General features: G+C 40.1%; 1 protein-coding gene across 5 annotated transcripts in view; it reads right to left on the reverse strand.

The window, feature by feature from the left end:
- Positions 1-18,322, reverse strand: part of med13a (mediator complex subunit 13a) — a 208,567-nt gene extending 190,245 nt beyond the window's left edge. For 2 of the 5 annotated variants that reach the window (XM_048612426.1, XM_048612422.1), the window contains exon 1: positions 1,504-1,776. In XM_048612426.1, the coding sequence (XP_048468383.1) occupies positions 1,504-1,578 (75 nt within the window). In that variant the 5' untranslated portion in view covers positions 1,579-1,776. Of the gene's footprint in view, positions 1-1,503; positions 1,777-18,103; positions 18,200-18,259 lie in introns of those variants that run through there. The other 3 variants (XM_048612425.1, XM_048612423.1, XM_048612424.1) reach the window with 3 other exon arrangements.
- Positions 18,323-26,811: the final 8,489 nt, after the last annotated feature.

Consider the following 26,811-nt stretch of genomic DNA (forward strand, 5'->3'; position numbering starts at 1 on the left):
GGTTGTGGGGGGGGGGGGGGGGGGGGGGGGGGGGGGGGGGGGGAGGGCAAGAAGCAAAAAAATAAAACTGGGGCCATTTTAAATGCCCTATTCTCCTTTTATTGTTAAAACCATAATGGTTACTTCCACCACAGCACTTGACCTTATTTTTGATTTCAAGGAACAAATCCATTTTGCTTTCTGCAGTCAATGTTTTAATTTAAAATAACTCATCCATATTTTCCACTTTAAGAAATGCTGAACAACAGTGAACTGTAATCACTTTGAGAAGACAGCTGGGCAGCCATATTAAGAATTAGAGGTTTAAAAAAAACTTTAAAAAGATGTTCTAAACCATTTAAAGACTCCCATATGGCCAAAAAGGAAACACTGGCTCTGAATCTTTCCATTTCACCACCCTTTTCCACATATCCAATGTTAATAAAATCAAACACAATAAAAGAGAAAGTTTTGTCAGCTTGGAGGAACGTACTGGCCAATTTTTTTCCCCTGATAGCTTCAAAGCAAGCTTGTTTTGCTATGCTTAAACACTTCCACGCCACCCCCAACCCTCAAGTGTCTAATTTCTCGTATCACTTCACTTTTGCTGCCCTGTAGAAAAAAGGTGCCCGATATACACATTCTCCACCCAATGCATTTGAAATTCAATCTAAGTAAAGGGATCTTTGACAACTTCCCTTCACTTTGTGAATCAAGAAAGATTTTCCATTCCACGCAACAACAAAAAAAGTCACACACCCATGAAAACATTAGGTTAAAACACTCGAGGCCCTGAAGTTCTCATTTTGAAACTTTTTTTTTGCTCTTGCTCTGAAGTTTGAAAACACTTCCCTTTTGCTCTTCGCCACCGATAGTGGGGGTTGGGGAAAGCAAAGATAGACTATAGTCTACATGGAACCCCTCATCATCATTACATTAAGAAAACTTTAAAAAGTCACAGACAAAATGACAGTCTTGAAACTTAGCGTCGTTTGATACTTTGAAAAAAAGTCTTATCACTCCTCCGCCAGTTTCTTTCGTTTGTTAATTATATCGTGTCGATTTTGACTGAAAAATGGCCAGAGTTACAAAATAATAAAAACAAAGTCTACGTTCATAAAAGGCTATCTTCTATATAAAGGCTTGCGTGCCATGAAGGAAAGAGGCAAAGTAGCGTTTTATTGATGACAAGTTATGAGTTTATACGCTTGGCCTACGTAGGTTTCTTGACAAAACAGATTTTCACCTAAAGACATTTATAAAGTGGGCAAGTTGTACGTTTGATCAAACATTGAAGGTTTTTTTTTGAAAAAAGTGATTTTTCTTTCAAAAGACATTTAAAAACAACACTTTTAAAAGCGAGTAATTGGAGTAGTGTGGATCTATCCAGGTTTAGAAATATGTTAAAATGTGAGACTGTTAGGTTTTTTAAGACCCCCTCCTCACTATCTCTCTCCCCCCTATGCCTGAGTGAAAAGGCCGCGGTTTGAAAATGGCTGCGCGACGGCGGCTTCAATCACTCACCAGAGAGAAGAGATTGGAATAGCAATCCTCCAAACTCGCCCCGTTCGCCACCCAGCAGCCAGACGAACTCATCATCACGATCCCTGCATCGTCGAAGATTTAACACGCACTTCGAAAAGAAGGAAAAAAATACACAGGGAAAAAAGTCCTCCTCTCAGGAAAATTTCCTCAAATATTTTCCCCACATGAAAGCTGTTTTTTTAAATGTGCAAAATGTCTTTTGATTTTTCTTTTCTCTCCCTCTCAGAGGGGAACGAGGTGAAAGCATCTGTCTTCGCTTCCTTTCCTTCCCTCCCTCCCTCCCCCCCAGTTACTCGGCTCTCTTTCGGCGACTCAGGTTTGTTTCAGTCCCTGTCCTTTAATGGGAGACTCAGTCCCAGACTTAATGGCGGAGGCACCGTCACGTGATGCGATCGGCGGTCGAGTTCCGAACCTGCGGCCACTCGAGGCGCCGTAGAGCACGGCCCCACAGCGCTCGCATCTCCCAGCTGCGGCCACTAGGAGCGCGATAGAGCAAGACCCCCAAGCGCTCGCACCTCCCAGCTGTTGCCACTAAGAGCGCTGCACGAGAGCAGCCCAAATCTCCTCCAGCCAAGGTTAATTATTCTTCATTGTTTTAAATAAGAAACAGCAAATTAATAGCCGCATTTAATCCTCCCTCCCCACCTTTTATTTTCAGGAGTTCTCAATTTCAATGACTCAAATTTAGCCTAGCATTCACACTCCAGATAAATCCACTATGAAAGGTTTCAAGAAGTGCTAACGCCTTGTGTAAACACAAAAATAACTACATTAAAAATAGTTGTCATTAGGCACGTGTTGAGAGAATTTATATACCTGCATGAGAACGGGTTATATTTAAACCAAAAAGAGTATAATTGGAGGGATACATTAAATTTGCGCTAGGATCATTTAATATGATAACCGACCTACTTTAGTGCAAGAAATTAGTCATCACATTCTATTTAATGATCTGGCAATATTTTGCAAAATAATCTGGCAAAGCTAGGCAATTTACTCCAAAATTCTTTATATAAAAGTAATTAAGATCCATCAGGAAACAAATTACATTAAGACATTCTATCAAAGGGAAAGATAAAGCAAGTTTATCATTTGCCACAGTGACATAACTAACATTTTAAGCAATTAAAGAAATGCATACAAAGTATTTGTAAACAATGGAGGAAAAAGGTTGTGCCAAGGATCTCATGTAAACATTGACACACTGCATGGAACCCTTACATTCTCTTGCAAACACAAACTCTAAACTCCTGTTCCAACAGCCAGAGAGAAAAAAAAAGTACCAGAAGGGAATACGTTTCTGCTTTTATATAGAAATATTGGAAGTCAGAAGAAAAGCACACAGAATTCTTGAGATATTGCAGTCTTCACACTACAATATGCCTGGCCTCAACCCAAGAGAAATCTTCAGTTCACATCCCCAAGGGTCTATTGGGCTAGTCAGAAAGTCTACACCAAGTCCTATCAAGAGTTTGGAAAACCCTTTAAATTACAAAAAAACAGTACCAAGAAAAAAAAACTTGTCATAAAGCCAAATGAACAGTTCAGTTAGTTAAATGGATTAGATGAAAACAAACAACTTCATTAGGACATAGTGCACCGAGAAAGTGAATGCCAATAACAAGGAAAATTTTATTTGCAGCTATGGATCACCATACTACATTGAGGATAGAGTGGGAACTTGGAATATACAGAGATTGCATCACAAAATATCATTTTCTTCTCAGCCATTGTCCCATTACAAGTTAATTATAGATAGGGAACTGAGCACTAAAAAGTTACATTTAGATTGTTGGAAGGAGACAGGGTAAACGTCAGTAACCAAACTTTAATTTGCACAGAATTTAGAAACACAAAAAATCATCAAAAGTTGGTGGTCAAGAAAATTAGGTTTTACTCCAGACATAAATTTTTCAAAATGACAGAAGTTCTCATGGCTATATAACCATTCGTAGTAAGTTTTAACGATTAGTTTATCACAACTAAGCTAAATAATTTTACAGTGACAAATTTGCTACACTAAGTTGGAAGGACCAAGATCATTCCAAGAGAACTTAGCTAATTATTTCACAGAACTTTAAAGTATGACTTGCAAACATGATGATTGAAATGTATATTAAATAGATTTCAAATGGGGGTAGCAATGGGAATGCTGCTGTTGGTTTCAGGGCCTCTGGGGATGGGGTTATAAATGCTATTCTTGCTCTTCATTATCCAGTAATTGCTGCCAAGCATCAGACAAGAACAGTTAAAAGAATCCCGTGATAGTTCATCATAGGTCATCTGAAAAGGAACAATGTTTTCTGGGGGAATGGGGAAGGTAGTATGTAACATTCGTAACAAAATAAGTCACAATTGGTCTTCAGAATTCTCAGATGCTTCTCACACATTACCTGTAGTGATTGTAATTGCTTATAAGCAATTACATGAAACTGATTTTAAGATTAGGCGGAAAAAGTTTTTCCCTTTTGAATGTAAACCAAGTGCATGGAAAACCTAAACACAGAAACAATGGAAGCTCCGCTTACCCACATTCAACATCCAAAAATAAGCAGAATTGAAAAGAATGACAATTGAGTGATTGAGACACAAGAATAGATCTGTTTAATGTGTCCAATAAAAACTAAAGCGACAAATTGTTTGTCAGTTGTGTGTATGAAAGCAGCTTGTAAATTTGGAAAATCAGGTAGGAAGGAGCACACACTTTGGAGTAATTTTATTCTACATGGGAATATTGAACTCCTTCAGGGAGACAGGAAGATATTAAGGACACAGGCAAGATTTCTCAGGGGAAAGACTTTTTTTCTTATTACCAGTCCTGATGCTTAAAATCATACCAGCTGCAGTGCCCTAGTCTGAGGGGAGATACACTGGCATTGGAAGCAGTACAGAGAAGGTTCACTAGGTTGAGCCTAGGCATGAAGGGATTTTGAGGCAAGGCCAAGTGGCTTCAGCCCGTATTCATTGGAGTGAAGAATGAAATGAGACTTTACTGAAATATGCAAGATTTTTAGGGTTTCTCACAATAGATACAGAAATCACCTCACCTTGTGGGTGAGTGTACGAACAGAGGGCGTAATCTCAGAATAAGGGGTCACCGATTGAAGACAAATTCCACATCATTTTCTTTCTCAGAGGCTAGGAAATGTGGGAAATTTCTTACCACACAGGGCTGTAGAGGTTATGTTGTTCATTGCTTTCAAGGCCAAGACAGACTTTTAATCAATAAGGAAATCAAGGGGTGTGGGGATATGGTAGGAAAATGGAGTTGAGGATTATCAGATCAGCTGTTGCATGGAGATTTGATGGGCCAAATAGCCTACTTCTGCTCTTGCCTTTTATGGTCTAATCTGGGTTCAATATAAATCAGAGTGTGGCTTGTGGAATTACCAAAATGCACACTTTACACCAGATAATTTGTGCTGTCCATAAATTTAATAGGAACGGATGTTTAGAAAGTACTTTACACCCAAATAAAGATCAAATTTTCCCCATATACTTTAAGCGAGAGAGGCAGAGGAGGTTAAGGTTTTCAAAAGAAAACAAGATCAGCTGAAAATCATCCTGCACATCCATCACCGTCAACCAGCATTTGCAACACAAAACCAATCTGTTGTTACAGTCTATTAACTGTCAGATACTTTTGGGCATTGCAGCCATGCACTGCACAATTCACACTTACACATGCTAGAAGCAATGTGATGGCAAAAATATTTGAGTTTAGAACATAGTTGAATGGATCTCCAATATTGAATTTGGATACATGTTTGTTAGGCTGTCTATGGAATGCCAGCTCATCCATTATATCTCTTCTGTCTCCAGTTTTACTTGGCCCAAATCAAAACAACACTTGAAGTCTATTCTGTCAGTGCAAAGACATTAAAAACTGGCATCAATTTAACATGTTCAACTAAAAAGCACAGATTGCAAAACTCAGATATTACCCAAAAAACTCTGACACCACAGATAAGGCATTCCATTTCTGAATGCCTGCCCATTTATCCGTTATCAATGGTTCTGTTCTATTGACTTATGATACCTTTCTATTTAATTGACGTACTATATCCTTCTGTTTCAGTCCACATCCAGTAAATACTGCAAAGATGACAGGTAGAAAGAGAAGATTCTTTGTATTTTCACCTAAAACCAAAGAATAACAACTCACCTCAGCAGTTGTATGTTAGAAGTGTATTGCAATCTTTTATGCACAATAAGCAAATCCTGCCCCATTTCTGCATAGCAAAAAATGTTTCTTTAAGTGTAAAATTAAAAATAACCCTCAAGGGTTTAAGTTGTCAGAGTGTAAACAACCAGAGCAGGAAAGTTACAAATCTCTTCCTTCATCTGTACAGACATAGTCTGTCATTGCTGATACAGCAATGACAGACTGTCTCATGGCTCAAGGATTTAAAGAGGTATCCAAAGGAGGAACCTCCTGTATCTGGACCCTTGTCTCAAATGCCTCACAGCTAGTGAAATATTATTTTGTTTGAAGCATCACTTCTAACAATAGGAAACATGACAGTCAATATAAATCACCAGCCCTCAAAAAAGAGAGATGTTGGTTCAGGAATGAATATTGACCAGGAAGCCAGCTAGAACATGTTCTTCAGGAGATAAGCCATAGCATCTTTTACATCCACTGAGAAAAACATAGAACATCAGTTTACAGTAATTATCTAAAAGAAAATACATCACCACACTGCTGCCAGCTAGGCTGCGTGTTGAAATCTCTAGAGTGGGAATTGAACTCAACCTTCTAACTCAAAGTCAAGACCACCAAAAAGAGTATCATTGGCGTGACTAGCATTGTTGCCAATCCCCAACTTCCCTTGAACTGAGTGGCTTACTATGCCATTTTAGAGAGGGTAGTTAAGAGTCAAAGTCACATATAGGCCAGACCAAATATATGGATAGCAGGTTTCCCCTACCTAAAAAGGGTATCAAGCAAACCAGATGTTTATGACTATCAATGATTGTTTTATGGTCAACATAAAATTTTGAAGTTGGAAATCAATACAAATATAGCAATATAGTAAATAGAGCAGAGGTAGACTGGTGAACTAGCCAGACATTTGTTTGTTGCAATATAATGCAGAAGAAATGTTTTAAGGAAGTTCTTTGGAATAAACATCAATATAATCTAAATGGCAATTTCTAAAGGGTGCAAGAGCAGAAGAAACAGGGTGAGAGTTGGGAGGCAATGGCCTAATGGTATTATCGCTGGACTGTTATTCCACAGACCCAGATAATGTGCTGGGGACCTGGGTTCAAATTTCAACATCTGCCATGGTGGGTTTTGAATTCAATTTTTAAAAAAATCTGTAATTAAGAGTCTAATGATGACCATAAATCCATTGTCAACTGTTGGAAAAACCCATCTGTTTCACTAATGTCCTTTAGGGAAGGAAATTGCCAACCTTACTTGGTCTGGCCTACATGTGATTCCAGACCCAGAGCAACATGTTGACTCTTAACTACCCTCTGGTAAATTAGGGATGGATAATAAACACTGCCCTAGCCAGCAACATCCTCATCCCATGAATGAATAAATAACTCAAATCCTTGAAGGTAACAGATAAGGCAAAATTAACAGTATACTTGTTTACAAAACCAAGAGCATGGAATACAGTTAGCATGAATTTCTGAAAAGGATAGATTTATGTATTTAATTGTATACACTCAGTGGTCATGAAATGACTAGTGCTGTTCATAGGCACAGACATAGGCATAGACTTGTTCGATTAGGAGATGTTCATTTGCAACTTCACAAATAAAAATTTAAAGCGTGGCTAAAAAATGAGCTACAGTTTTATCTCACCTGATTTTCTGGAATTGAGCACCCATGCTTAAACTTCTTCAAGTCTCTGGGTTAGATAATTAATGGACTAGTGTTCAGCATCCTGTAAGGCGGCTACCAAAGCCTCAGAGACCTTACAGAGGGATGGGGCAGTTAACCTGTATGGAGACTGTTAGAACAATCCAGGCTTCTCCAGAGAAATTTTGGGAACAAGTTAATACAAAGTTGAGTTTTGATCGAGCAAATCAGGTGCGAAAATTCTATTGCTATGCAGGTCAGTGACAAGAGGTCAAAGATGTGAAGTTACTGACAGAAGAATTAAAGTGGAAAGTGGAAAAAAAATTCCCACACATGGTTGATTTGTGGAATCAGATGAGACAGCACTTTCAAAAAGCATTGGATGCACTGGAAGTTGACTCATTAGCAGGATAATTGGGGAGGCTACTTTGTTGGTCTAAAATTCAACAGTTAATTCAATAACAGTAAAGACATTACAGATCAGTTGTTTCCTGTGCTGCAAAATTCAATAACTCAATTTGATCAAAAACCAAGATAATCTGAAATTCGTGCACCAAAAGGAACACACGTACATTCCATTACAGCTGTCTTAAATATACCAAAGAGAATCTAACCGTCTCCTCTTGACAGTCGACAATACTGTTAGAGCTCCAGACCATCAACTTCCTGGGGGTTTACCATTGACCAAACACTGAATTGGACCAGTCATGAAAATACAGTAGCTACAAGAGTAGGTCAGAATTGGGCATTCCGAGGTGAGAAACTTACCTCCTGATTCCGAACTGCTGTCCATCATCCAAGATAATAAAAGTCAGGAGTGCATTAGAATAGTCTGCATTAGCCTAGATGGTGCAGCTCCATTAACACATCAGATGATCTACACCATCCTGGACAATGCAGCCTGTTTGATTCATACATCATTGACCACAAGTATTCACTCCACTACCAGTGGCAGAAATGTACATCTGCCAGATGCACCATAGAAAATCACAAGTTACTTTGATTTTGTGAACCCATGCCTCTACACAGGGAAGAACAAAGGCAATAATCACCCAAGACCACCATCTACAAATTCCCCTCCAATTTCCATACCATCCTGATTTAGCGTCACAGGGGTACTCAGCATGGAAACAGACCCTTCGGTCCAACTCATCTATGCCAACCAGATGTCCTAAACTGATCTAGTCCCATTTGCCAACATTTGGTCCATATCCCTCTAAACCCTACCTATTCATGTACCCATCCAGATGCCTTTTAAAATGTATTTTTACCAGCCTCCACTTCCTCCAACAGCTTGCTCCATACACGTACTACCCCATGAAGGTGCCCCTTAGGTCCCTTTTAAATCTTTCCCCTCTCACCTTAAACCTATGTCCTCTAGTTTTGGACTCCACTACCCTTGGAAAAGACCATAGCTATTCACCCTATTCCCCTCATTATTTTATATATGTTTATAAGGTCTCCCATCAACCTCCAAAGTTCCAGGGCAAAAGAGCCCCAGGCTATTCAGCCTCTCCCCGTAACTTAAACCCTCCAATCCCAGCAACATTCTTGTAAATCCTTTCTGAACCCTTTCAAGTTTCACAACATCTTTCCTATTGCAGGGAGACCAGAATTAAATGCAGTATTCTAAAGGTGGCCTCACCAATGTCCCATATAGCAGCAACATGATGTTCCAACTGCTATACTCAATGCACAATGAAGGCAAGCACGCCAAATGCCTTCTTCACCACCATGTCTACTTGCAACTCCATTATCATGGAACTATGAACCAGCATCCCTAGGTCCCTTTGTTCAGCAACACTCCCCTGGGCTCTACAATTAAGTGTATAAGTCTTGTCCTGATTCACCTTACCAAAATGCAACACCTCACACTTATCCGAATTAAACTCCATCTGCCAGTTTTCAGCCAATTTTCCCATCCAATCAAGGTTCTGTTGTACTGAGGTAACCTTCTTCACCGTCCACTACACCACCAATTTTGGTGTCATCTGCAAACTTACTAACCATACCTCCTATATCCATCCAAATCATTCAAATAAAGTGACAAAAAGCAGTGGACCCAGCACTGATCCCTGCGGCACACCCGTGGTCTCAGACCTTCGGTCCAAAAAGCAACCCTCCACCATCACTGTCTCCTACCTTAAAGTCAATTTTGTATCCAAATTGGCTACCTCCCTTGGATTCCATGCGATCTAACTTTGCTAACCAGTCTACCATGCAGAATTTTGTTGAATACCTTGCTGAAGTCCATATAGACAACGTCCACCACTCTGCCTTCATCAATCCTCTTCGTCATTTCTTCACAAAAAAAAACCTCAATCACATTAGTGAAACACTATTTACCACGCACAAAGCTATGTTGACTATCCCTAATCAGTCCTTGCTTTTCCAAATACGTGTAAATCATGTCCCTCAGGATCCCCTCCAACAACTTACCTACTACTGACATCAGGCTTACTGGTCAATGGTTCCCTGGCTTTTCCTTACCACCTTCCTTAAATGGCACATTAGCCAAGCTAAAGTCTTCCAGCATCTCACCCATGGCTATCAATGATACAAATATTTCAGCAAGGGGCCCAACAACCTCTTCCCAAGCTTCCCACAAAAGTTCTGGGATGCACTTGATCAGGTCCCAGGGATTTATCCAACTTTATGCATTTTAAGATGTCCAGTGCCTCCTCCTCTGTAATATGGATTCTTTAAGATATCACTATTTATTTCCTCAAGTTCTCTAGCTTCCATATCCTTTTCCAAAATACTTTAGTATCATGCCCATCTCCTGTGCTTCCACACAGATGGCCTTGTTGATCTTTAAGGGCCCCTATTCTCTCTTGTTATTCTTTTTCCCTTATGTTTTTGTAGAATCTCTTTGGATTCTTCTTAACTATTTGCAAAAAATATCTCCTGTCCCTTTTTTGCCCTCCCCATTTCCCTCAAGTGTACTCCTACTGCCCTTATAATCCTCTAGGGATTCAGTCGATCCCAGCTGACTATACCTGACAAATACCACCTCTCTAAGGTTTTGGAGTAGATCTGTAGCTTGGGTTGTGGGTGTTGAGGTTGGTTGGCTCACCGAGCTGGTTTGTTGTTCCACAACGGAACAACAAACCAGCTCAGCGAGCCAACGAACCAACCTCAAAATACCACTTTTTTTTTTAAAAAATTAATCAGAACCTCAAATTTCTCTAGTCATCCAGCATTCCCTACCTGTTACTAGCCTTGCCCTTCACACTGACAGGAAAATATTGTCTCTGAACTCTCATTATTTCATTTTTAAAGGCCTGCCATTTTCCAACTGTTCCTTACCTACGAATAGCCTCTCCCAATCAACTTTTGAAAGTTCTTGCCTAATATCAAAATTAGCCTTCCCCCAATTTAGAACTGCTCTATCCTTTCCATAACTATTTTAAAACTAATAGAATTATGATAATTGGCCCGACAGTGCTCCCCCACTGACACCTCAATCACTCGGTCTGCCTTATTTCCCAAGAGAAGGTCGAGTTTTGCTCCTTCTCTAGGCAGTACATCACACACTGAAAAAGAAAATTTTCTTGTACACACTTAAATTCGTCTCTATCCAAGCCCTTAACATTATGGTAGTCTCAGGCAACATTTGGAAAGTAAAAATCCCTTACCATTACAATCCTATTCTTCTTACAGACATCCGAGACCTCCTTACCTACTTGCTTCTCAACTTCCTGTTGACTATTGGAGTCAGGGTTACAGTACAATCACCTTAAAAGATAATCACTCCTTTCCTATTTCTCAATTCCACCCATATAACGTCATTACACGTTCTTCCAGGAATATCGTGCCCAAGTACAACTCTACTGTTATCCTTAAAAAAAAACCATTGCCCCCTCCCCTCTCGCTCCCTATTTTTCCTATAGCATCTATACCCTGGAATATTAAGCTGCCAGTCCTGCCCCTGTCTAAGCCTTGTTTCTGCAATAGCTTTGATACCCCAGTCCCATGTTCCCAACCCATGCCGAGTTCACCTACCTTACCGGTCAGGCCTTCTACATTGAAATAAACTCAGGTTTATTGGTCCTACCTCACTCTTGTCAGCCTTGACGATTTAACTTGCTCCTCTTCTTTACTGTACCAGCCTCAGGACTTCTCTTCTCACTATGTCTTTCAGTCCAACTCCCACCTTACTAGTTTAAAGCTTCCCAAGTAGCACTAGCAAATCTCTGTCAGCATATTGGCCCCCTTCCAATTCAGGTGCAACCCACCCTTCTTTTGCAGGTCACTTCTACCCCAGGAAAGATCCAAAAAAGTATGAATCCTTGTCCCCCACACAAGCTCCTCAGCCATGCATTCATCTGCCCTATCCTCCTATTTCCACCGACTAGCATATGGGAGTAATCCAGATATTACCACCCTTGAGGACCGACTTTTTAATCTCCTGCCTAATTTCCTATATTTTCTCTGCAGAACCTCATCCCTTTCTCTTCATATGTTGTTGGTACCAACATGTACAATGACCTCCTGCTGTTCACTCTCCCCTTTGAGAATTTTCTGCATCCTCCGAGGCATCTTCGACCTGGCACCAGGGAGGCAACACACCATTCTGATATCCCACTGTCAGCCACAGAAACGTTTGTGCCTGACTAGAGAGTTGCCTATCACAACTGATCACTTGGAATCAGCCATACCCCTTATTACCATAGAGCCAATCTCTGTGCCAGAAACCCAGCTGTCAGTGCTTTATTCCCAAGAGGCCATCACCCCGACGTTATCCAAAACAGCATACTTGTTTGAGATGAGGTTAGCCACAGGAGACTCCTGCATTACCTCTCTTAGCAGTAACCCAGCTACCTGAAACTGCATCCATCACACCTCCTGGCTCCTGTAAATTCCTCATTGCCTCTAACTGCCGCTCCAACCAATCCTTGCAATCCAATAGCATTCGCATCCAAACACTTGCTGCAGACACATTCTCCAGGACCATAGAAAATCTCCCACATCCGACAGAAAGTGCACACCACTATTAAAAGCTATCTTTGCACCTTAAACAATTTACAGACCCAAAATGTACCCAAAAAAAAAACTAACTTTTCAAAAACTCAGCACTAGCAGGAGTTTTACTGCTCAAAGATACTGTTTGAGAATAATTTAATATCTTTATATTAAAAATCTAATGAAGAGACAGATCTCAACAAAACCAAAAAAAAAAAAGACATCTGTGGAGAGAAAACAGTTGACAATTTGGGTCACTGGACCCAAAATGTGAAGTCTGCTTTCTCTCCACAGATGCTGCCAGACCTGCTGAGCTTTTCCAGCAATTTCTGATTTGCAGCATCCACAGCTCTTTGGTCGGTTTTTTTTGTAAGGGTAGAAACGACATTTGTTCCCATGAATTGGGGGAATCTAGAACTTGGAAGGATAGGAGAGGCACTGTCTCAGGATAAGAATCACAGAATGGTTACAGTGCAGAAGGAGGCCATGCAATCTGTGTCTGCCTGTTTGATTATGAAATTCACAGTCAGTCTCCCTCATTTTTCTGTAAATGTGTACATTGTTCCTTTTCAGGTAACTGGTCTAATTTTCTTTTGAAGGCTTTAATTGAACTTGTCCCCATCACTTTCTCAGATATGGCATTCCAAATTTCAACTTATTGCATGACCTTTTAAACAAAAATCTGTGATCCCTCATTCTCAACATGGGGGGAGGGGGGTGTCAGTTTCACTCAGCCCTACCCCTGAATTTGTTCAGATCCCTCAGGAATTTGTCACATTTCCTGCTGGCCACCTTTTCTCCAGGATGAGGTTGATCATTCAAGGTTATTGTGGATGAATCCTTCACTGAGGTTTGTCAATCTTGGGAATTCTCTACTGTGGAGACTTGTCGATGCTCCATCAGAAGATAGTTAAGTTTGATATAGGCAGATTTTTGTTCTTGGGGAAATCTAGGCTACTGGAGTAGCAGGCACAATAGTGGCTTTAAGGCAGAAGATCAAACTCAGCTATATTGAATGGTGAAGCAGATTCACAAAACTATGTAGTATACTTATGCTACTATTATATTCTGAGATAACAGTAGGTGAAATTTCAGAGAATTCTAGGCCATTCAGCTCCTCAAACTTATTGCAGCACTCCATTTACTTGCCTTCTCACTGAATCCTTTGACACCCAAAAGCTCTCAAAAGTCTACAAATTCTTGAATTGAAAATTTCAATTGTCTCATTATGCAATGCTTTTGGGGAGCACAATTGAATGTTTCTAAGAGAGAGCGCAGTGCATGTTCCATGTGCATGTGGCGGCAGGTTACACAATTGACATTACTAATTTTAACATTGCAAGTACTGAGCACAGTTTTAATGGGGAGGCAACGGCCTACTGGCATTATCACTGGATTATTCATGCAGAGACCCAGGTAATGTTCTGGGGCACGCAGGTTTGAATCCCACCGCAGCAGAATTCCATGAAAATCTGGAATGAAGAGTTAAATGACGACCTTGAATCCATTATTCATTGTCAGAATAACCCAACTGGATCACGAGGGAGGGAAACTGCCATCCTTACCTGGTCTAGCTTACATATGACTCCAGATCTACAGGAATGTAATTGACTCTTAACTGCCTTCTAGGTGATTAGGGATGGGAATAAATGCTGGCCCAGCCAGTGATATCCTCATCCTGTGATTTTCACTACACCTTTCCTTTCTACAGAAAGCAAAGCCCTTGCCAGTTCTTTCTTTCCTAAAGATTATAATTTGAGTAGAAGAAATCATCCTTATGAATATCCTTGTTTGCTCCCTCTTCAGTGCTTATATCTATTTGTAATATGGTGTTCAGAACTGTGCATTGTACCAGGTGCAGTCTAACCTAGGTTCTATATAAAAGTTTAAGCAATTATTCATTTTTTAATTATGCTTCTCTAGAGAAATGCGTTTTGATTTGTATGCATTATAGTTGATACTCTTAATTAATGCAGTAATTAAAGAGTCTGATTAATAACAAAAGACAGTTTCACTCCAAACAAAAAATACTTCTATCACAAGTAAGCATTTTATCCGTTAACAGCCTGAAAACAATAATTGGACAGGATTTACTGAACACAGATAAACCTAGCAATACATGCCCTGTCGAGAGGAAAGGTAAAGATGGCTCATAAGTTTGGATTCCAGAGGAATTTAATAGTTAGGCAACACCAATGCTGAAATCAGCAGAAAATGTAAACCACATTGTTCATTCCAAATTGGATCCAAAGGGTGACACCAACTCAGGCAACATATGCGATGGTTACTGGCAAAGAGGATAACACAACCCATCTGAAGAACAGTCATATTGGACTTGAAACATGAACTGTTTCTCACTCCTCAGATTTCTAGCATCTGCAGAATTTGGCTTTTACAAAACTCATCTGTCAGATATTAAAACTAGGAAACCCAGCATGGTTTGAATCATGTTGTTAGCAGACTTCTATTTGACTTCTGACAAGTAAACTTAAACCCCTTTGTTTTTTGTGGAATTACAGAACTAATAATTTAGTGGCTTTATCAAAACAACAGCTGCCATTAGCCCAATTACAGCCTTCACTAACAAGTTGCATTTGTAACATGACCTTGAAGTGAACTTCATTAACACAGGAAAAATGCAAGATTACAATACCTGTCCACACAGCCTTTTACAAGCTGTTTCCTTTGGTCACTGTTGCTTAGAGATAAAGATAATTGTTTGTGGGATTGGTGCATTGTCTTGATTTATATTTACACTTAGGCAAATATGTAATTCATTTTATCCAGTCATTTGTTTAAATTTTAGAATATTCATCTAATTAAGTGCATTATGATGGGAAACTGACTATTGTAATTAGTAACTTGCAATGAAAGATGATTCATAGCAAAATTCAAATGGGAATTCAAGATATCTATACTTAATTAAGCAATTTTCAGAGCTATGAAGAAAGATTGGGATTAATTGAACAGCTCTTTCAAAAGGCATAATGGGCTGAATGGCATCTGTTCTAAACATTTTAATCAAACCGGTCAGATTTGTGACACTACAGCTGGGACTTGAACCCGAACGTTCTGACCTGGAGGTGGGGACACTACTATTATGCCAGGAGAATCTATGGCATCTATTCCACACCGGTCAAAACCATTTTTGAGTCATAGTTGTAGTTCTTTTCCTCCCTGCCACTAAATTATGGGCAGCAGTTAATTACAACTTGTCAACAGTTTGGTTCCCTGACTTCCACCAACAGCTATTGTGAAGCATTTCCTTTATTGTCTATACAATTGATAATTTAGTAAAAGAGGAAACATGTAATAATTGCTGGCCACTGTTTTGGAGTATTAACAAAGGAATAATAAAAGCAGTAATTTAAACAAAAAAGGGGAATAACAGACAAAAATCATAATATTAATGGAAAGAAAAAGTGAAAAATAGCTGAGTCTTATGGATATTCTTCGCTCACCCCAAAACCTCCACATTCAGTGCACCAACAGCACAATGGAACAAGAGTATGATCATGTGGAAAAGAAAATCAACAAGTAGAAACTATTGCAGTATGAAAACAAACATTGGACAAGGGTAGCTGTTGAATTGTGCCCATGATTCCTATACAGAACTGCCCACGCGGAGGTGGGACATCGAAAAAAATGAATTATTAGGCCACCTTATCATTCGTGAAGAGGGAGAGGAAGTGGTTGATGGCTGAAGCTCTGGTGTTGCAGGTCTTGGCTTGTGCTCGAATGAGCCATCCCCAGATCATAACCTCATTTACAATAAGTTGGGATCAACTCACAGTTGAGTGCCCAAGGTTTAAGGCAAAAGACACTCAGCTTTAACGTACACTGCAAAACAAAAACTTGCACACAAGCTCCATTCACCAGGAGCATTTCTGTTTGAACTGGAACTCAAAGCGCATGGTAGCACCAAGGCACTCATTGCTCAGAAAATGATGATCCAATGCTTTAGGATGACAAGGGCTGGATAATGAATGCATAAGCTCCTAAAAAAACCTAGAAACATCAGACACCAAGACCCTAAAAATGGTCAATTAACAAAACCCCCAAGGTACAGATGGCAAGACTGAAAAGAACACAAAACCAAACAAAAAGTCAGCTCATACCTCATTTGCCAAAGATTACATAATATTGGATCCTACCAATTGTAGGTTTGGTAGAATGCAGACAGACAAGGGACTGTAATTTTGGTTGAAACGAAGGTTGCATCCTACCTGAACAATAATCGTGATTTAACTCTTCCTTTCCCCTCCAATTTCACCCCCTCTCAAAGTAGTTCCTGTCATGCTGCTCTGTGAAAGAATACCAGCTTTTGAACATTAATACAGATGGTTCAACAGACAAATGTTGAATCCTTTATGCAGGTGGTTAAACATAAAATAACTCTCATCTTTCCTCAAGTATTAGCGTTAGAATGCAGTTTTAAGGTATTTTGATTATCAGGGCCAAATCATTCACTAGCAATAGTTTAGAAAAATATTTGCTAAATTGCCACACGGGCAACCAGGCAGAAAATATAATCTCCTAAATTCCTTGACTGTATTTTTTAACTGGCACTCATTATTTCTAATGGTTGAAAGCATTCAAACTGCAGAACTTTTACATTTACAGAGATAGTAGGAACTGCAGATGCTGGAGAATCCGAGACAACAAGGTGCAGGGCTGGATGAACACAGCAGGCCAAGCAGCGTCATAGGAGCCGAAATGCTGACGTTTCGGGCCTAAACGTCAGCCTTTCTGTTCCTATGTTGTTGCTTGGCCTGCTGTGTTCATCCAGCCCTGCACCGTTTCATATTTACATACCTGCAGGGCAAGTTCCTGGTGTTTAGAATTATCCCTATATTAAGATCATTGCAAAAAAAACCAAGACTACCTGCATTTCTTATGCCTTTTTGAAGACATTTCAAAGTCCATGGTGAAAACAATTAAATTATTATAAAGTAATTAAAAAAACCAGCATTCCAAATGCCACACTCCTACTGAGTGCGTATTCACAGTCACCAATTTAGCACTCACTGCCTGCTCAATAGTTTAACAGTTTCTGCTTCAAGTCTCGGATTTTTTTTGGTTTAACCACCTCCCCCCACAATCACAGGTTGGATCTTTCTACGCTCGGCTTATGCATAAATGGCAGGTTCACACAAGACCATAAGAAATAAGATAAAGGGTAGGACATTTAGCCCCTCAAACGTGCTCAACATTCGATAGCATCATGGCTAATCTAACATTCCTCGTGTTCACTTTCTTGTCCTTTCCCCGTAACCCTCTGTTCTCGTATTTAAGAAACTATCTCCGCCTTATACATACAAAAAGACGCTTTCCTAACAGCTCTCGATGACCAGGAGTGACAAAAAAAAGTGCGGGGGTGGTGTAAGAAAGAAAAATCAACAACCACCTGCTGCACACAAAAGCAAGGTACTTGCAACATATTTCAGAATAAGTCAGTCTCTGCCTACTTTTTATTCGCAAATAAATTAATCGCCCCCTTTGCATAGCAATCAATCATTCACTAGTACTGCTGGTCTTCCAAGCGGGGAGTTTTTCTTCCTTCCTTCCCCCAACAGGCAAGGAAGCCAACTTTCATTAGGTCTTATTTCACCTCAGTGCTTAGAAACTTCCACTGACTTCTCACACTTCAACAATATCCAAGATTTTTGATACTTCACTTCAACATAGCGTAAACAATCTCCTATACTTGTTCATCTCCACAAACTTGCTGTGCCATAGATAGCCCAGTTATACCACTCCTGTTGAGGCTTTTTCACCCCACACATGACTACACACCGAAACCTTCGAATAACTCACTCCATCCCTGCTTCCAGAATTTTCAAGTACTCAACACCAATACAACCTTATCAAATAGATACAGTTCATCAATCCTACACTTTCGAAAAGATAAGAAGGGGGCGCGCGCGCACACATACATACATACATACATACGCACGCCACAAAACTCCATCACTCCTCCCCAAAGGGCTGGCCGTCATTGAAAAGATCAAGCCCCGTGCAAATTTAGACCAGAGACACCTGCGATCACTTATTCGAGGGTCAGCTTAGCTCATTCATTCTTCCTAGTGCCCGATTGATTTTCAATTCTCCCCCCATTTCATTTCCTGAGGTAAGAAGTTATTCGAAGAAAGTGATAAAATCGAATGGTGAGTGGACACTGTGCTAATAAGACAAATCTGTTTAAAAGCCTGCTTTCAGGCTGCAATTTTGGGGCTAATTTAATGTGCTTGCAAGGACTCTACGGCAGAGTGCTAGCAGCCCTACCTATGAACTAGGAGTGTCTAGGTTCAAATCCCACCTACTTAAGAGGTGTGTAATACATCACTGCTATAGATTGCTCAGGAAAATATCTGAAACAAATACTGGCAAGTTAGTTGTCAAATGGTGATTTGGTAAATTTTCATGAAAATAACCTACCTCCACTAACATTATCAAGTGCATGCACTGGCTAACACACATATTAAAATCACTCGGGATTCAAGGAACAGGAAGCTCTGTGGGAATAAGTTTCAAGGCTGAGGGATGACCTATATTCTCAGTGGAGCAGGAGTCCACCACCCTCTTTCTCCTCTCTTCTGCAGCAATTTGTGCTACTACATGTCTAGCCTCACAAATTCCCTCTATTCCTCTTCTAGATCAAGGGGGATCCTATTGAAACTTCCATCCCCAAGTAAGCACTTTCCCTTGGTGATTGCAAAAAAATCACAGAACACAGTCCACTCGATGAAGTCCTAAGGGAATTCTCAAAAAATGTTGATAGACAATTGAAGGGAAGTCTTGAAGTAACTCAGTCATCTTAAAATTTCCTTATTGATTCATGTGTTGTATTATTGCCCATCTATAATTGCCAAGAAGGTGGTTAAGAATTAACTATATTGCTGCAGGTCTGGAGTCACATTTAGGCCAGACCATTGTAAGGATGGCAGATTTCCTTCCCTAAAGAACATTAGTCTACCAGATGGATTTTTACAACAATCAACAGTGGCCACATGGTCATCATTACGCCAGCTGTTTATTCCAGATTTTTATTGAATTCAAATTGCATCATCTCATAGACAGATTCTTGATCGGTAGGGGAATCAAGGGTTACTGCAAAATCACAGGAAAGTGGACGTGAGGAATGACAGATCAGCCATGCTTGAGGTGATGAATGGCTTACTTCTGTTCGTATTTCTTATGGTCTTATCTGCCATGGTGAGATTCAAACCCATGTCCCAGACCAGTGGCCTGGGATTATGGGTTGCCAGTCCAATGACATAACCACTATGACACAGCTATGTAGTCAGGCAATCTCCAATAGCCAATGAAATCAGTAAAATCAGGACATAGCTTCAGGTATTGACAGAAATACTCAACAAATACTTGTCACTCTTGTTTATATCCGTTAAATGAGCATGTGGTGTCTATCGATATGTGTCAGGTCTTGTGTGACTGGTTGGCATTTGAAGGGACTGAAATACATATACTATTTAATCAACATATTCAGACATGTTATGAACATCTCTGGCGCAGGTGGGACTTGAACCCAGGCCTCCTGTTTCAGAGGTTGTGACACTAACACTGCATCACAAGACCAATGCATAACATCTCTGAACAGGTTAATTAGAAAATATCTGCATTTGTTATCTGTTAAATGATGATAACATCCTGATTGAAATTATCAAAGTGTAAACTGTCAAATAATTTGTTTTGGTGTGAGGCTGGAAAAGCACAACAGGTCAGACAGCATCAGAGCAGCAGAAGAGTCAACATTTTGGGCCAAAACCCTTTGTCAGACTTGTGTGGAGCTGAGAGTCTGTAGGGACAGCCATTTCTATAGGCACTGGAGGTACTGTAGGTAATGATTATCACAGTTGAGTCCAAACTCTGAAGGTCTGAAAGTTATTTGGAGTCCATGGGTGATGAGCCAGCTGTGTAGACGGGCACTAAGGAAGCAGGCGTGCCTGTAGTGTCGAGATTGTTTCAGAATGTGGTTGAAGAGCTTCAGGACAGAGGATACAACTGTGGGGGGGGGTTTGCTGTGGGAGAGAGACACACTGAAATCTCTTCAGAGGGAGGAGGAAAACTTCTTCAAGGTGGGTACCTTTACAAGGGACTTTGCAGTGTTGATTTTCAGTGACTTCGAGACAATAAGGAATGCAGATACTTGAAACCAGAGTCTATAGGTGTGAGACTGGAACAGCACAGCAGGTCAGACAGCATCACAGGAACAGGAAAGTCAACGTTTCAGGCCGAAACATTGACCTTCCTGTTCCTGTGTTGCTGTCTGACCTGCTGTGCTTTTCTAGCCTCACACCTATACATTCTGGCTTCCAGTATCTGCAGTCCTTATTGTCTCTAAATGACTTGTTTTTCCTTTTAACTACCACCAGTATTCATCCATGTTGCCAATTCAATATTTACATGCAAAGCCCATTAAGGGCAATCTAAACCATCAGAAGTGGTGGGTGGTGAGGTAGAGAGAGAGAGAGAAGTGACTATATCAGTTAAATGATTTGAGTACTGACAGGCAAATTGTCAAAGTGTTAATGATCCTCAAATCCTTTTCGAAGATGGCATCTTGCACTGAAGGCATGCTAAACAGGCCTATCTTAACCTTTAGTACGCAAATATCTAGAGTAAATCACTCCCTTAATTATTCCACATGACAAAAGCTTGTTTCCATGCAGCATCTCGTGTAGAAAAAATCTCAAGGCACTTCGTACAGGCATAATCAAATGGAAATCAATGCTGAACTAAAGGAGAAATTGAGGGAGGGTGATTAAAAGCTTGGTCAAGCCTTTAATTTTTCCCCCAATCCCCCTTTGTTCATCCCACTAACAATCTAATATTTTCCTATAAAGTGCTCTCTGTATTTGAAGAACTCTTCAAAATTTTAGAAGTCACAATATAAATTATTATTTGAAAATCAATACACTTTACAGCCTGAACAAATAAATGACAGGCAATTCATGAAGGTGAAAGGGTTGTAACAATAAGGCAGACCAGTGTAATTGTGGTTTCAAACCTCCACTTACATCACAACAGTTTCTTATTTATTGCAATATATTTTCATTATATTGCCTGTTTTCTTGATTTTGCTAGCAGAATTGTTTTCAAATCCCTTCATGGCTTTGTCTTTGTATGGTGTGTAAGGTAAGACCATAAGATGTAGGAGCAGAAATAGGCAATTTGACCCATCAAGTTTGCTCACCATTCAATGAGATCATGACTTATCTGATAATCCTCAACTCCACTTTCCTGCCTTATCCCCATAATCCTTTATTCCTTACTGATTTAAAATCTATTTATCTCAGCCTCAAATATACATAATGACCCAGCCTCAACAGCCCTCTGCTGTAAAGAATTCCACAGATCCACTACCCTCTGAGAAAAGAAATTCCTCCTCATCTCTGCCTTGAATGGACAACCTCTTATTCTGAAATTATACCCTCTGGTCCTACACTCTCCCATTAAGGGAAGCAACCTCTCTGCACCTGAGAATCTTACATATTTCAACAAAAACTCTTCTCATTCTTCTCTGCTCCAATGAGTACAAGCCCAATTTGTTTCTCTCAAGAAAAACCCTCCATAGACAGAATCAGGGGGAGGTATATTCATTTTGTTAAATTACTGAGCTAGTAGTCCAGAAGTCTAAGTTAATATTCAGGGACAAAGGTTTGAAACCCACAACGACAGACTGTGAATTTTAAATTCAGTAAAATCTGGGATTAAAAGCAACCGATTGTCGTTTATCATAAAAATTCATCTGATTCACTTTAGGGAAGGAAATCTGCCTGCCTTATCTGCCCTGGCCTTCCCATGACTCCAAAACCACAGCAATGTGATTGATTTCTAAGTGCCCTCTGGGCAATTAGGGATGGGCAATAAATGTTGACCTAGCCAAGATGCCCACGTCTCATGAATGAATAAAACAAAATCAACCTAGTGAACCATCTCTGTACTGCCTCCAATGCTACTATACCTTTCCTTAAATAAGGGTACCAAACTGTTCACAGTACTCGAGGTGCAGTCTGACTCGTTCTTCATATAGTTTTAGCAAGATCTCCCCACTTGCATACTGAAACAAAGGTCAATAATCCCTTCACCTTACCTATAATTTTCTGAACTTTGATGCTAGTTTTTTGTGATTCTTGCATTAAGGACTCCCAAATCCCTTTGTGCTGTAACTTTCTGCAGTCTTTCTCCATTTAAATAAATTTCAGCTCTTCTATTCGTCCTCCAAAATTACATAACTTCACATTTTCCCACATTATTTAGAATCTTATTAAGTCGCCTAATGTTATGGTAGAGAGGCTTATGCATATCTGGAAAGCCAGCTGGAGCGTGGCTCTGGCAGGGGCACCCATGACAATAAGATCAATGGGGAGGATCCATGAAGGCCTCAACAGCAGAGCAGGATGAGGATGATAGCTGAACTTAAAGCTTCACAATGGTTATGAAGGCAAATGAAGGCTGCAAGGGAAAAGGGCTGCCAGTCATATTAGTCTCCATGCCACTGCTTTTCAACCTCCTATCTGCCCAGGTCTGTGTGGTGGCTGTCTGTGTGCCACCCTCCCCACATTAAAAGACTTCATACACAGGCAGCCCCCAGTACCTACTTACGTCCCTGACAAAAATCCCATGGCAATCAGCGAGTGGTGAAGGGAGCAGGACAGTGATATCTGGAAGCCCCTAGTGTCAAACGGACACATTAGGTACCGGGTGTCCAATTCAGTCATCTTGTTCCTGGACGAGGCAGATGGAGCATTTCGGCAGCTGCGCCCATGGCTGAGCAGCCCCGTGTAGGATCCGCTCCACTCACGCCAGTAGGGGAGGGGCCTGGAAAAGCTGCCCTAAAAATAGCCTGCCTCAAAACTCCTGACTAAATTACCATATCCAGAGAGATCACCCACATGCAGTCAGAAATGAAGAATAATAAATTTTGAAGCCTGGAATGTAAGAACCCTGAAGGACCCAGTCAACAGTGACCAATCTGAGAGAAGAACTGTGATCATAGCCAGAGGACTGATGAGATGCCAGATCGACCTAGCTGGTCTTTCCGAAACTTGCCTTGCAGACAACTGAAGGGGGTGAAAGGTGGTTACACCTTCTTCTGAAAAGGGAAGGCTGCTGATAGGCCCAGAATTCAGAGTTTTGCAATTGCAATTAAAAACTAGTTCATCAATTGCCTCTCTGAACTTCCTGTGGGGAATCAACGAGTGGTTCATGACCATCCGCCTAATGCTTACCAACAATCAGATGACTACAGTTGTGAGCGTTAATGGCCCAACCCTTGACTTGGAAGAGGAAGTAAAGGAGACTTTCTAAGCCAACCTTGACACACTGTTGTCAAGTACCCCCAAGGAGGACAAGATAATTATTTTCAGAAATTTCAATGCCAGAGTTGGTTGAGTGAGACGACAATGTTTGGAATGGCACCATAGGAAGGGAAGGTATTCGCAACACCAACTCCAGTGGAGTCCTTCTTCTCTCAAAATGCACTGATACAACCTCACCATCACAAACACACTCTTGTTCTGGCACAGTTGTCTTTACTCTTGTCTTCACTCAGGCACAGTTAACTCTGGTGTCTTGGCAGACACAGTTTGCTCAGGAAATTGAGATTTTGAAAAGTTCCTGCACTCTTACATCTGGAAGAATAGTTTTCGCCTTGAACCCAACAATGGGGTATTTTCAGAAGTGGAAGATATCAAATGGGCTGCACTTCCTCTCAGGCTTCTCATTCTCCAAACAATTCCAGATATTTAAATACTCTCCATCCAGTTACTTTTCAAAATGCACCCACAGCGATCCACACCAGACAAGTTGTTATTACTATCATGTGAATTCTAGGAATCTTTGTTTTAAAAAATAAATCTGATGTCCACATTAACCATTCAATGACCCCTTTTAAAGAAACCACTCCAGGCATATCTATTTTGTATGTCAGTTATCTCAGTTGGCTGGACAGCTGGTTTGCAATGCATAGTGATGTCAACAATGTGGCTTAAATTCCTGCAACCAGCTGAGGTTACCATGAAGGCTTCACCTTCTCAACTTCGCCCCTTGCCTGAGGCGTGGTGACTCTCAGGTTAAACCACCACCAGTTGTCTCTCTCTGAAACAGCAGGACTATGGTGACTCTACATTTTACTTTATTTCCACAATAGTTACCAAAAATCAGTTTTTCCAATCCTTCAAACCTTAAATCCTCCAAGAAATACTAAACATGAAGCGTCTTCATAACATAGTGTACACATTAAAGAACTGATTCTGAGTGTCATTTGCATCTTTTATTCTGTTAAAAAAATCTAGCTTCATGCTTTGTTCTATAGGACCTGCCTTTCTCAACACATGTCTGTGTCCTTGAAGAAGTGAGCATGTTTATTACATTTATCTTCCAGGGTGCTGTGTGAATGAATATTTACCTTTTCTTTTGATTTAGATTTCCATGAATGCTGTTTCATGTTTATTACTGAAAATGACAATACTGAAAATACATTCCCTTGAAAACACATCTTTTGGACAAACGAGAGGTGAGGAAATTGGGGATGAGTTGTCCCAGGTACCTCTCCTGTTCATAACACTTCGTAGCTCACAAACAAACCCTTTGCAGCAATTAATTATACCTGGAAATATCTTTATAACTTTCAGGTGTCATTTTAAAATAAGATATTTGACATATTAACAACTTTACCCAGGAATTTATTGCCCATATTTGATAAATGGGAAAATAATTAATCTAGTATCAAGTTTGATTTGAAGCTTTTTAAAATTATGCTTATTGTGACAATAGTGCACTGTTTACTAGCTAGATTTCATTTAATGGCAGTCACTTTACGCTAAGTCCTTGTAATAAATTATGTGTTTGTGTGGATTTGCTTGAAGGCTTTTTAAAACAAAATAAAATGCGGACAGTTATTTACACCCAACAAGCCCCAACAATTGTTTGTGGAGCATTAATATGAATGGAGATGAGTTAGTTTCGTACTATCAGAGGAAAAGATCAACCAATTAACTTTCACAGTGTTAAGTACTATAGAATACCGATGTATAATCCAGTAAATTTTCTTTAAAAAACCCAGGATGCAGTGTCAGAGGCAATGCTGGCATTTATTAACTATTTCTAGTCACTGTTGTGAGGTGGTGATGAATGATCTGGCAACAATGAAGCAAAGGCAAAACATGTTGAAGTCTGAGACGGTGTGTGATTCAAAGGGGAACCCAGAGGTGATGTTTTCTCCATGTATCTACTGATCTCATTTTTTTTGGGTGGTGGTGGTCACATCTTTGATGCCATCAAAGGAGCTTTAGTGTGTTTCCTGAAATGTTTTAGATGATACACATTGCAGGCACTGGTGGTGGATGGTGTGCTAAGTAGAATATTTTGTCCTAAGCTTCAAGTATTGTTTTGGCTCCACTCATTCAGGAAAGTGAAGAGTATTCCACTACACTCCTGAACAGTATCTTGGAGGTGATGGAAGATTTTTGATGAGGCAGGAGGTGAGATACTTGTCACAGAATATCTCTGATATGCTGTCTCTGATCTGCAACTATATTCATTATCGTAGATTGCTATCATTTATTGTTTTCTTACAGAGTTGATTTGTATAATATTTAAAGTGTGTACATATATATATGCTATATAGTCATTTATTCACTTACTTTCCAATATGATCACTAGTTAGTTAAAGTCTACAATAAGGCCTGGTGTTGAGTCAGTTTACCATTTTTAATGGATAGATGAAAATATCTTGAAAAGTGTGTGCTAGGTTAATTGCAAAAAGTGTCCAACATATAATGCTTGTATCCTCCAATTTCTGCATTGACAGTCAAGCTAAACAACCTGAAGAGAAAGGAGAAAGATTTAGATCTAAATAACACTGTAGTGATTATAACGAGTTCAGCCAGGTAGACCTCATAGAATATAAGTTCCCTGATTGGAGCAGATAAACAGCCCCAATCAGGGAACCCTGGCTGACAGAGGAGAACAGGAGTCTCAGACATCCTGTTCATTCTGAGAGCTGGCTCTGAGGGAGCTGGATCAGTCTCAAGGACTCTCCATAAATAAAGGGTGACTTGGTGCCAGGATACTGGCCTTTGTGGAATGATTTCAAGCACCTTGCACAAGCTTAGGATATCCCTGACCCCTTTACAGGTTACATAGCAATTGGAGGTGTAGTCACCATTGAAAAGCAGGACTCTCCTCAAGACATAATCACAGATTAACTCACATCTCAAATCCAAGATAAATACACAAGGCTTTTTCCAGCTACTTTGACTACATCTAAGCTGCTAAACAGTATACTTGTACAAATCTTCTAAAACAAAAATCTGCATCATGTCTTTGCACCCTCTTTCTCTTCCTGGATTGTAAGGCTCAACTTCATAAACCCTTCAGCAATTATCACACCAGATAGTTTCTCAAGTCATTTAGCCTTAGTCACATGATTCACTGGAAATTCTATTTTGACTCCGTTTTAAAAATGTTTCTGACACTTA

This window comes from Rhincodon typus, chromosome 26 (assembly GCF_021869965.1).
Source record: "Rhincodon typus isolate 14 chromosome 26, sRhiTyp1.1, whole genome shotgun sequence".
Classification (NCBI taxonomy): Eukaryota; Metazoa; Chordata; class Chondrichthyes; order Orectolobiformes; family Rhincodontidae; genus Rhincodon; species Rhincodon typus.